Source organism: Lepisosteus oculatus, chromosome 3 (genome assembly GCF_040954835.1).
Source record: "Lepisosteus oculatus isolate fLepOcu1 chromosome 3, fLepOcu1.hap2, whole genome shotgun sequence".
NCBI lineage: Eukaryota > Metazoa > Chordata > Actinopteri > Semionotiformes > Lepisosteidae > Lepisosteus > Lepisosteus oculatus.
The window spans coordinates 33,147,054-33,159,637 of NC_090698.1; the positions used below are offsets into that span (position 1 = coordinate 33,147,054).

At 34.2% G+C, this 12,584-nt stretch overlaps 1 protein-coding gene across 2 annotated transcripts in view; it reads left to right on the forward strand.

Moving 5' to 3' along the window:
* Positions 1-12,584, forward strand: part of plpp1a (phospholipid phosphatase 1a) — a 47,638-nt gene that overhangs the window by 22,063 nt on the left and 12,991 nt on the right. The window contains exons 2-3 of one of the 2 annotated variants that reach the window (XM_015337244.2): positions 4,919-5,070; positions 9,746-10,026. In XM_015337244.2, the coding sequence (XP_015192730.1) occupies positions 4,919-5,070; positions 9,746-10,026 (433 nt within the window). The remainder of the gene's footprint in view (positions 1-4,918; positions 5,071-9,745; positions 10,027-12,584) is intronic. The other variant, XM_015337239.2, reaches the window with a different exon arrangement.

Sequence of the window (12,584 nt, forward strand, 5' to 3'; positions counted from 1 at the left end):
AAATACTGAGCTGTGAGCTGGAGCTGCAAGTATGAGCCTGTATCTAAATCCTTGCAGAGAAAACAGATAATTTGATGGATGATTTCATTTGTGAAACTGAACCAGAAGTGTTCAGTTTGTTGTGAAAGTAATATAACCGACAGTTTGCAATTTCAGTTACTGCTTAAGGGAAGTCTACAGTCTTGTAAATCATGCAATGAGCTGATTTAAATAAAAAAGTAGAACATTATTTTAAATCTAAAACTTGAATAGGGGCATATATCATATTTCCACACAAAAGCAGTAATGCAGAAATGCTTGTTACTTAAAATGAGTCCCCATTATGGCCGTTATTGTGGCCATTACTGTGGCCATTATTGTTGAACATTCAAAAATGGCTTGACTTAAAAACCTTAAGATAATGTGGACATCCATAGAATTATAAACCTACCAAGACTCTTTCCAATTTTTTACTGTTATGATTCTGTGGTTTATAATGAAACAACCAATTTTAAGAAGCAAAGAAAAACTGTCTGTTTTCTTCTCTATAACGTCCATCTTTAATATATTGCAAGAAAAAAAGATTATAAATAAAATATAGAATACACTACTAAAAGCCTTTCCATTCTTTAGACAGAAGGTATGGAAATATACCCTTCAATAATAATAAAGTAAAATACATTTGAAGATGCTTATTACAGAAGAATCAAATAAGCAGATCTTGCTAAATGTTTACAATGACTATAAACAACAGACCATTAAATCACACTATTACATACATTTCTGTATAAGGTTTTATTACGTCTGTAAATGATTAAGTAGTTAATGTGCTTGTATTCACAGAAGAGGATTTACCAGAGTAGACTTTTGCTAATACCCTAGCAGCGGCCTGGATACTAATATAAAGTTGAGTCACTGAGTTTTAAAATACTTAATGTTACAACACCTTTGGTGTAACATCATAAAGAGAAAATTGTACTGTCAGCAGGATATCTCTTAAATGGTCTATGTTAAGCACACAGTGAGCATGAAAGTAAACATTGTGCTAATGTGGTCATTACTTTTTATCATGTTAAACTTGCATGTTGTTCAGGATAATGCCAAAATCTTTTTTTGAACTTTTCTCTTTGATCTGTGTCAAAAGCTAAAACGTTTCTTGTCACCCTGTGGTTTCAGGATTAATATGTCTACTTTGTTTTGCATTTTTTTAAATATAACCCTTCTACTGCTGAAAGTAAATTTCATTCATGTCCCATTCAATCCCATCATCTTGGTTAAGATTTTTAAAATAAACAATATTTCAACAAATTTAAGCACTGAATTTTTAGTTGTATTGATACCTTGCTGTTTTTAGGGATAGGATTGGATGGAAATTTAAATATTATTTGCATTTGCTGTTTTCATTTGGTTGCATGGTTGACAGTGTTCACTGCTGTAGTGAGATTAAGGTGCTATTTAAAATTGAAGAAAATATTACTTGTAATTTTCAAAAACCACCAGCCTGCAATTAAACATTAGTAGAATGGTTGGTAGATCATCTGTGTTTTTGCAGTATCATTTGTACAACTCAGAATTCTGATTTGTCTTACAGACTGGTTCAGCAAGCTACATTTGTCACTGACTGTGACGTTTACTATTTTAGTATCTTTACTAGTGACTTGAAATGTTAATTTTGTAATTTAGTTTTTAGAGAAAAGCAGACATTTGCACTGACCGAAGTGGCATGCTCAAATTTAGTTGTCTAGTCGCTTCTTTATACAAGTTAGTTCAAAGGCCCTCTAGAAAATTGTAAGGAATCATATCAGTACTACATTGATTTAGTTTCCAGTTTCTAAAATCCTGGCTGCAAGAGTGTGGTTTATTTCCCTGTGGGGTTTCTTATATTTTAGTATGTGCTGTGTGTGAAATAGCATACATAAGTCTGTACACAACAAAAGTAACAAAAATATGTACACAACAATCAACACCCGAAGAAGATAGTGTGAACTACTTTTTACATTTCTACATGAAGTGTATTGTGAAGGGAAATTCAAATTTATTTTTTATTTATTCTATTAAATATTTTACATCTACATTGTCATGGGGGCCCTTCATTCTTTATAATTTACTTGCTTTAAATTGTGTCTATATTCTTATCCAAATTGAGGATTCCTTTTTAGTGAACAGTTCTATTATTGCGTAATTTTAAGATTTGTTGGAAATAATATGGAGATTCTCTTGCACTAAACCACTAGAAATATATAAATGAAAGATCAGCAATTGAAGGTCCCCGTGACAGTTATGAAATTGGATTTAGTTGTGTCTGTAAACAATTAACTTTACACCTGAATCTATTTTTTTTTCTGTGTATTAACATGACAAAAAAGCTCATTCACTACAGTGTAAAAGCAGCTGAGCTTAACTCAAATTGAATAAGAACTTCTATAACTGAGACATGAGCTCTCCAATACAAGTCTTTTTGCATCCTTTTCTTGTTCTAATTTATTGTTTAATTTTACACATTCTTTAAGTATGTACAGTAGGTCAAAACCGTGGGATTCACACACAGTCATATGTTTTGTTTTTATTTACTACAAGCAGATGAAGGTTTCCATGCTAACCAGCCCAGATTTTCAGAGCAATATAGTGGCTGGCAGATAATCACCGGCTCTTTGTTTTGGGAGATCACTTCACTTCCTTACCTCTAATGAAAACAAATAGAATACAGAAGTATAAAATGCAAGAGAAACTTTGTAGGACGTTTGTTCCAGTAGTAAACACATGTAACATCTGAGCAATACATGGGTACTGGATTAAAGGTATTACTCATTTAAAGAGCTGAATTTCTCTTTAAAAACCTTGACCGCATTATTTAATTGTCATATCTGCCTTGTGACTGACTAGTTACATTGAAATTAACACTGATTTTTTGTAAAATGTAGTATCTAAATATATTTTTAAAATGCAGTGTAACAGTCCTGATAGTCATTCACCAGTTTTTAAAGAAGTTAATCATATGAGCTCAAACCATCATTAGGCTGATCTGGTGAATACTCCTTGGGAGCTATTACTCATATACTGTAGTACATCCTGTGATAAGAAAGGGTGCTCTGCCTTTTGAAAGCCATGCAAAAGTATCTCAGTTCTGTTGAACTGCATTATGATTTTTTTTGTTAAATTTCTCATTGCTTCTTAGTTTGTTTTGGAATGTCTGTTCAGTGTACGTGATAATGGATGACTATTAAAGAGCCATGCACTCAACACCTTAATGCTGACATACTACAATACTGTACCCTTGTAATGGTTCACAGTTTGTTTCCCCTCAGCACGTTTTTTAACTAAAACTCCCTTTTATCTTATGTGAACGCATGGATAAAGTGCTAAATTAAACCTCCCTGTATTATAAATGGATAGAAATGGTGGTATAAAAATGTTATCAACATAACAAGAAAACTGATTCTTAAGAAAGTAATCAAACATAATTGATTGTAATATATATTTTGTGATATGAAAACAAATGAACAAAGTTTAATTTTAAAATTAAGCCTGGGAACAAATCCCCGATTTTAAAATATTAGCTTGCTCCTTCAAAATGTACATACCCAGATGGAATTGATTATGTTAATGTTTTGTGCTCAGAAAGGGTATTTCAAATTAAGCTACTTTAAGCCTGCATTATGAAAGGATTTATATAAATTCCATTGAGAAATTACCTGTAACTTCAAGGGCTTCTACTGGCTTTTCCGTTTGAGTTTTCACATTCAGCAAGGACTTTTATTGCAGTGGTGGGGTTTTTACTGGTTTAAAATTCCAACGGTAAGTTATTGTACAATATAGGCATTTTATTGTAACTTGCATTTCCAAAGATACTTGACTTCTAGTACAAAAGAATCCTATTTCTAAGTGGAATTCAGACACACCTTAATGGTATTGTATTGAAAAGAAATAGTCCACAATGATAAAAGTGAGGTTTATCAACCACAAATTGGTAATTTATAAAAGATGAAGTAATGAATGACCAAAAACAAAAAGCTATTTGCGGTCTTATTTGTTACATAACTGACCCTCTGTAATTTCTATGGCTTTCCTGTTTTTGTGACAAGTAACAATACACACTGTCACACACAATACAATTTATTAAAATGTGTAAGAAAAACAGCAATGCACTCCATAATCAATGATTTGAGAGCCATGTGCCAGTGCATCGGCTGTGAAATACAGAAACACAACATTCATTTATCTCTAACAACTACTCTTATTTCCTACTATGATACAGCTAATAATATCTATTTGTTAATTATAATTAAACAGGTTAAAAAAGCTGCACAGTTATAATCATTGCCACAGCGTGCTTTTTTTAGAAGACCCCACTCTTTGGGAAAACAGCCTTGAAATAAAAGGACCAGTACTGACCATCTTCATTAATAATGAAGACTTAATTACCCAGTTTGTGTCTGGCTAATTTGAAAAGCCCATTGGAATATGTTGTGATAGCTTCTAACATGTCCTGCACAGGATTTAGTTTTAATTATGTATGTCCTGTTCAATTCATAGCAAATATAAGATAAGTTATATGTATTTAATTAAGCTAGATGTGGAATAATAATGATGGACTGGAGCTACCATAACACCCTGATAAATCTTTTGGGCAATAAGAGTTTACTTCTTTTTGTTCAAACTTTTTCTTTGTCGATTGAATTCCAGAGAAGACTGGAGCAGCAGTCAAGTGCAGATTTCACTATTGTACTTGGATTTTTCTTATTTTCTGAAAATCAGTAGATTAAACTACATTTCTTTATCTAAATCCATTTTCTGCAAGGAAAAAAAGCTGAATTGTGTACATGCCTGTTCAAGAATATGCTGTCATCCAGGGAAGCTACAGTTGGTTCTGTGCCTTTTTGGTATTTGGTTTGGAAATCTCCTTTTAATTATCCTTTTATTTTTTCATTGCTTTTGCTAGCTGGACTGCCATTTGCAATACTCACACCACGGCACAATCCATTCAAACGAGGATTTTTCTGTAGCGATGAATCAATCAAGTACCCTCTTAAAGAAGACACCATATCCTATGAGTTATTAGGTGGAATAATGATACCTCTCACAGTTCTCGTTGTAAGTGATTTTTTGTATTATCCAATAATACTCTTGCCTTTTCTGCTCATTTGCTAACATGCCATTGCCAATAGCAATCTGTATTTCAGCAGTTGTCTTTTGCATTGCTTTGCATAATTTTATACTTTCGCTCACTTAATTCTTTGTCTTGCTGTATGCCCAGTAATTACTGCACCCATATGAAAAACAAATATGTGGGAAAATAACACAAAACACTTTTAATATTCAATATGCTTGGAATGTTATATATACTGATGGAAAAAAGAAACACAACACCTCCTCCTCTTTCACGCTCTGGCCATCCCGTCTGCGTGGAACAGGCTGAAGAGTGACTGATCTGTGAAGTGGACCTGATGCCTTTGCTGAAGAGTCCATCACACCCTCTGTCTGGCCCAAGCCAGTTGAGTGTGACGTCTAGTAGGTGTGAGCAGAGGGCCTCTGAAAGGTCGCCTTGCTCTAAGGCCAGCAGCTTGGATCCTCACTGTCCTGTCACTGATGCGGGCATTGTGTCTGCTTGCAGTTTCAGCAGCAGTACGGGTGGCAGATCTGAAACTATCTCTCAGATGGACCAGTCTGATCACTCGAGGGCGACCGGATCTTGGATGGTCATCTGTTCAGCCGGTCTGCTGAAACCTTTTCTGCAGCTGGGACACAGTGGAGCGGCTTACTCTATAGTTTCTGGCAATGTTGGCACATGACATGCCTGCCTGCCTGCAACATGGCAATGGCCCTCTCCCTTGCTTCTGGTGACATTCGAGGCATTATGGAATGCACAGAAAACTGACTAAGTGTGGCCTTTTCTTGGAGTGACCTGAGCTTTGAATTAAGGCCTTTTTAAAGGTGACCTGATCAGGCATTGTTCCACCTGGACCTCATTGGGTAAAAGTGCACCTAATGAGCTTTCGAGTGATTGAAAGGTGGAATGCCTCACTCCACGAGCTGGATTGCTAGTCAGAGGGCTTAAAACAAATTGCCAAAGTTTTGAGAAAGTACAAAAACTATAACTATAGTATCATCATTCCAGAAAATGTTGTTTCTTTTTTCCATCAGTATATATAAGAGACGATTATAAATAGAAATAAATGAATAGATATTTACAAAAATATGAAATAGAATTCCAATGGTATTATACATTGTTTAAAATGAAGTAGCCAAACATGTATATGCAAATGTTTTATTCAGATGGCATATCCTGCCCTTGAGTACTGTATTTCTTTTTCATATGGAGTATTCTCTAGCCTAACAAGGAAACTATCCACAGTAGCTTTGTATATGCACTATTTGAAACATATATGAACCTATACACCCCTGCATGAAGCTGACATGTCTCAAAATAAGAAGAGACAGGTGATTAGCCCTCTTAGGTTAGTACCTGGTTTTGCAAAATACATTGAAATTAAAAAATCCTTTGGCAGTAGAAACAAAAGCTAGAATTGAACACGTGCCCAGAAAGTTACTCTGGTACTAAAAATATCTGGTATTTGTTACATGAAAAAAAATTTTTTGAAATATATAAGCACAGACTTTAACAGAGCAATGTTTCCTATTCTGTAATAATTGTAAGCCATTTTATTGAGATACAGTAGATGACTAATAACTGCATTTTGGAATTTCACCAGTGTTTGCAACTGAATATCAGCTGTAACATGCATTAAAATGCAGAACAGATGTACCACTCTGTCATTCTGTAATTGTAGATGGTCAACGTCATATTTTGAGAGCAAGGTACTCATTTAAAGATTCCATGCTTTTGAACAATTAGTCAATTACTGGTTGTGAGAAATTTAGATGGGTCTGGAAACACTAAGTTGTGTTGTTATCTGCCTGTTTTTTCTAAATATATAAATATACAGTTCCTTGAAAAAGTATTCCAACCCTTGCACAATTTTTTACATTTTGTTTTTTAGAGCTTGCATACTGTATATATGTCACACTTTCAAGTGACACATTTTAATATACACAATATATGTTTAACATATGTTTTGTGTACACAACCCACTCCACAAGATTAAAGCAGCAAACCAAAAAAACAATCATTAAATAGAAAAATGTCAGACGTCATGCTTGCATAAAGGATAAAACTAAAATGGAATGGCTTAAGAATGACAGTATTAATGTCCTTGAGTTCAAGTCCTGGCTCCTGACTCGGAGTCCTGCTGAGGATCTGTGGAAACACTTGAAAGCTGCTGCCATAAGTGGTCCTTAAGCATCATGAGACCTTGAGCAAATCTTTCAAAAACAATGGGCAAAAATTGCATAAAGCCATTGAGCACAGTTGTGGCTATGACTGCTCCCAAAGTTGCTTCAATCATGGATTGGGTTCATGGGTCTAAATGAGTAGTCAACATTTCATTTATCTTTAGTTTTTGCTGACATTTTCTGTAATTTAAACTTGGAAGTCCTCAGTCTGAGCATTCATGTTTTGAATAAAATATTAAGTTTACACAATGCATAGGCATCAGTTTGTAATTTCATCAAATGGGACACCAAAGGAAGGGTCAGAATACTTTTGTAAGGCACTGTAGTTTTTAATATATGAACATTTATGTATATAGAAGCATCCGATGTTTTGTTCTAATTTCTTGCATTTGAATCATGAATTTTATTCCAAGGGATCCTAAAGTGAATCCTGAATTGCCACAGTCATCAGGGTGACATGCTAAAGAATTAAGTTAAAAATTGAATATATTTAATGATTTAAAAATTATTAGGGAAAAAAAGACATTAAGGATTTGACTTCATCAGTCCAATAATGATTAAGTAACCTAGTACGATTATCAGACATTATTATTCTTTTAACCCCACATAGGGCTCTACCTTACAGTGCTGTACACTTTGATTGCTTTATCGTAAAGTACATCATGTTCACTGGTTGCTGCTTCAAGGAAACTTCTAGGCAAATGTGAGGATGATGTTCTTGTTAGGTTTTTGGATCTGTTTAGACATTCCTGATATGTTTAGGAGATCATTCAACTCAGTTTGAAATGATGAATATTTCAAACCTGACAACCAATTTGCTTGTACAGTACATTTGTCGTATGAACAATACTGACATGGCAGTGTTTTTAGCAAAGAGTACAGATTTAAAGGTGAATTTTTGTTATCTCTATGTAATGTTGAGAGAGATCTATAGCAATTGGTTTTGTCTTTGTACAGTGGTTAGTTCTATTCCTTTTTTGGAGTATTCATTGTTATTGGTGTTTGCACACTTTCTTGCCATCAAAACAACCTTTGCAATTAAAGAAAATCAACATTTCTCAATTTCCAATCACGTTTTGTCATTTCATTGAATGTTAAAATATCTGACCAATTGTAAAGGAAAAGTCTTTCAAAATAGCAATGTGTTCAACAACAAAACATTTAGAAATATCACACAATTGTTATTTAAATTGTGACATTTATATACTATATATATATTTCTAAAATGATTTATTTAAAATTAAAATATATATTTGAATCTAGTAGTTTATGATTAAAAATCTGAATTAACCAAAACATTATTTTATTATCTTCACAACAGAACTTTGTTTCTAGTTGGGGGTGACTCCCTGAAGTTGTAATTACTTTTTGAAATATGAATGGCAGTAGAAGAAATAAAATGCCCAGCCTGTCAAAAACTCTTAACTTAAATTATCACAACAGGTAAAATCAAATAATTGGTCAGTGATTTTCCAGGGCTACCTCTTAGTTCCCCAATTAAAATCTTCATATGAGATTTCAGTATCTATTATCTAAATTATTTTATACTTTAAACATTTTCAGTGATGCAAAATCAATCACACCCCCACTTTTATGAGAAGTTGGTTTAATTTTCTACTGTTTCTGTGGAATGTTAGCCTGGTTCTAAACTGATGCATATTCATCTGAAATACGTCTTTTAATATTATGAAATCCAAAGGTTTCACAAAGCTGTGGGGTAAAAAAACACAAAAATCATTTTTCTTAAAAGTGGGTACAGACAAATTTTGAGGATTTTGCTTTTGAATTATGAAAAAAAAAACAATTCTACATGTAAGGTCTGGGGTCTAGGGGAGAAATTTAGTTTTTGTTTCATAATTCCTGGTGAATTTTGCAATGTGACAACTGGATATGCTAATCTACAGTATCATGACCTGCCTTAGTTTCACACTAATTGAAATGGGAAATATGAATATAGTCATTGTTTCAGAATAAAACTGTTGCATGACAGGAATTATAAAGGGCTTTTTTCATTGGTAACTAAGAGCACTTCTTTGAACACTTTGTAGCTCTTCTAGTTTCCATAATAAGAAATGGCACGGCTCCATTAGTTTTCTTCTCAAGTCTTTTTTTCTTTGTAATCACCACCTCAAGAATCCAGTAGCAGCTGCATTATGATGTACCACTTGTTTCTGTTACATCAAGCGTTTGTTTTTCTGTCTTCCGATTGATTTTAACATTGTTAACAGTGTATTTATTACAAATTCTAAACATGTTCTGTGTGACACAAACACATATCAGTGTGGTTTTCATATTAAATCTTCCAAAATGTTTCTTTCAAAATTTGTAAAGGTTGCCCAAGTATTGAAAGCAAATCAAAGGAAAATACAAATGTACTTTATGATATGAATATATTTTGGAAACATATCATGACTAAGTAGAGTATTTAATCAATTCCTTGGCTCCATTAACTTGTGTGTCTATATTTTTCTTACAGATGATCATAGGGGAGGGCCTTTCAGTGTATTATAAACGGATCTGCTCAAACTCCTCTATTGGTAATAACTATGTGGCATGCATTTACAAGGCCATTGGGACATTTGTGTTTGGTGCAGCAATGAGCCAGTCCCTGACTGACATTGCCAAGTATTCTATTGGTCGGCTGAGACCTCATTTTCTAGAGGTCTGTATGCCCGTGTGGAAAGACATCAACTGCCAAGCAGGATACATTGAGAACTTCACCTGCACTGGTGATGCAACCGTGGTCAATGAAGCCAGGTACGTCATATTGCTTTGTTAATGATTTTTAAATCAGTGGTTTGTACATTCTACATTTTTCTGCTTTTTTCTTCTGTTTTGATATGTACTCCTGTATGCACTAATATCTAACACCCTTTAACAAAATATAATAATATACTACAAACTGTGTTTCTACGGTCTTCTAAGTTTAGAGATGATCAATTTTGAAAATAATGGAGAAACAGTATAACCTGAGAAAAGAAATAGATCCCACTTAGTGGAATTCATGTTTAGCATGGTAAGAAAGGAAAAATCTTACAATAATTTGCAGCCATTTTCTAATATTTATGTGGTCCACCATTGTTATGTTTAGCCTTATGTGCTTCTCTGCTGTTTGCTCTAAGTAGCAAGAGGATTTAATTTAATTGATAAAAGGGATTCACTAAAGGAGATTTAGAATTGCATTTCAATCGAACCATGCCTTAGAGTGCCTTAGAGCACTGCCTGGAGTATGCAGGTCACATTGAGCAAGCCCTTGGGAATATACACATCTGCCATGATCACTGAACTTGAATAACTATGGTAATATGAATAAAAGTATTTCATAAACATTTGGGGGGGGGAAAGTACTAATTTCCTATTTATGCAAGGTTGCATTACTTTTGGGAAGCAAAAGAGTTGTGCATGTGTTAATTATTCCATGTCCTTTCAAAAATTGGGCCCAAAAGTTTTTAGTAATATCTTAATCTTGCCTTATAACAGCTAGATCCCTAAACAGAGTCACTCAGCCTTGCAGACAGTGCTGTGGTGAGACATAATGATTGGAAAACCATTCCTCAGTTGTTTTTTGCTAGCTTTTTTTGGTTTGGAAGCTTATATGCCAGTTCTTGTTGAGGCTAGTGTAAGCTGATGTAGTGGGAACAGCAAACCACTGGAAATCCATGGCGGCTGCTTAAGTCATTCACAGTACTGACAGCTGCTCTTTCTTCCTGGACGGAGCAGGCCTGTTCAATTTAATGCCTTATTGAGTCGAGGACACTTTGAGTTAACATCTTTAACTACTAGAATCTGCTTGTATGTCCATGTCAGGCCTATGTTTTTCAAGTGAAAGTGAAGTATTGGTATACAAATAAAATCCCACTATAAATGAGAACACTACAAATGGGTTTGTAAATTATAATTCGGGAAGAACTTAAGGACAAGACACTAGTAAATTCAAAGACATTCAAATTAAGCTCTTGAGAAGGTGTTGGAGTTTGAGCTCATGATAAGATTAAATGAGGGGTTGCCAGAATTATTTAGGCCACTGAACTCTTAATGTGTACAAGACTCCTTTTTCACTTTTTTAGATCTTAACTAAAATATTGAAAGGAATGTAATTCTTATAGGTCACTTAAAAGTTCCATCTTCCTAAGTGCACAAAATAACTCAAGTGTTATAATTAGAATGTCATCTGATGTTTTAGTTAAACAAGACAGAATCTATGTCGGGTACTCCAGGCTAGGAGTAAACACAGGACTGTTTCATACTGTGCTATCAACTGACCAAACATCCTACAGATTTCTTTTATTTTTTACTTTAATATGTCACAGTCACAGATGTGTTCATATGAACAATGAAAAGAGAAAAGGTGGGCGGTGCATTGGTAAGCATTGCTGTCTTGCAGCGCTGGGGCCCCAAGTTCTTCTGGAGTTTTCTGTCCGTGTGGAATTTGTTCTCTCCATGTTTGCATAGATTTTCTCTGGCTACTCTAGTTTCCTGCCACAGTCCACAAATGGACTAGTAGGCTATTTGGCTTCTAGAAACATTGGCCATAGGTGTGAATGTGTGTGTGTTTGTGCCTACCCTGCAGTGAGTTGGAATCCTGTCCAGGGTGTATCTTAGCTTGCACCCATTGATTGCCAGCTCCCCTGCGACCCTGAGTTGTTTCAAAAACAGGATAAACACTAATATTCTAGGAAGATAGATCATATTTTGTTTTATATGGGTAACTGGTTGAGTTTTAAATTAGTTTAATGTCAAATAAATTCGTAAAACCTTACTAATTTCTGACGTTTGTATTACATAAAATTATGTAAAATATCATTAAGACGACTTCCACATAGAACATTTTCTCTCATTACTGTAGGCTAAGTATTAGTCATTATGAAACAATTACTTTATATAAAGACATATCTATACATTACAGTGCTTGGCAACTTCTTAATCATTTTTGCATTTCCATTTGGAACTTTGAATGTTTATCTGCCGCTATATTGTTTTATGATGTTTTCACACAAACCCAAGCATTAGAAGTTAAAAAGATTGTGTAAGAGACACAAAAAAGTTCTCCTTCCTGGTATTGCTATATTCTATAATCCTGTATAGTTGACCTTGTCTTTTATTGATAGGATTTAACATTGGATGTGGAAACAAAGTCAGATGATCAATATTATGTAGTGCTTTTAAAAGTTGCTAAATCTTAAAGCACTGCATCATTAAGCATGAAAGCATGTTAAATCATTTATGAAGAGATTTCCCTTTGCATTACAATTAACAGGGTGATGCATAGCAAACGGAGGAGAATGTCTGTTTCAATTTGATTAAAACAAATGAAA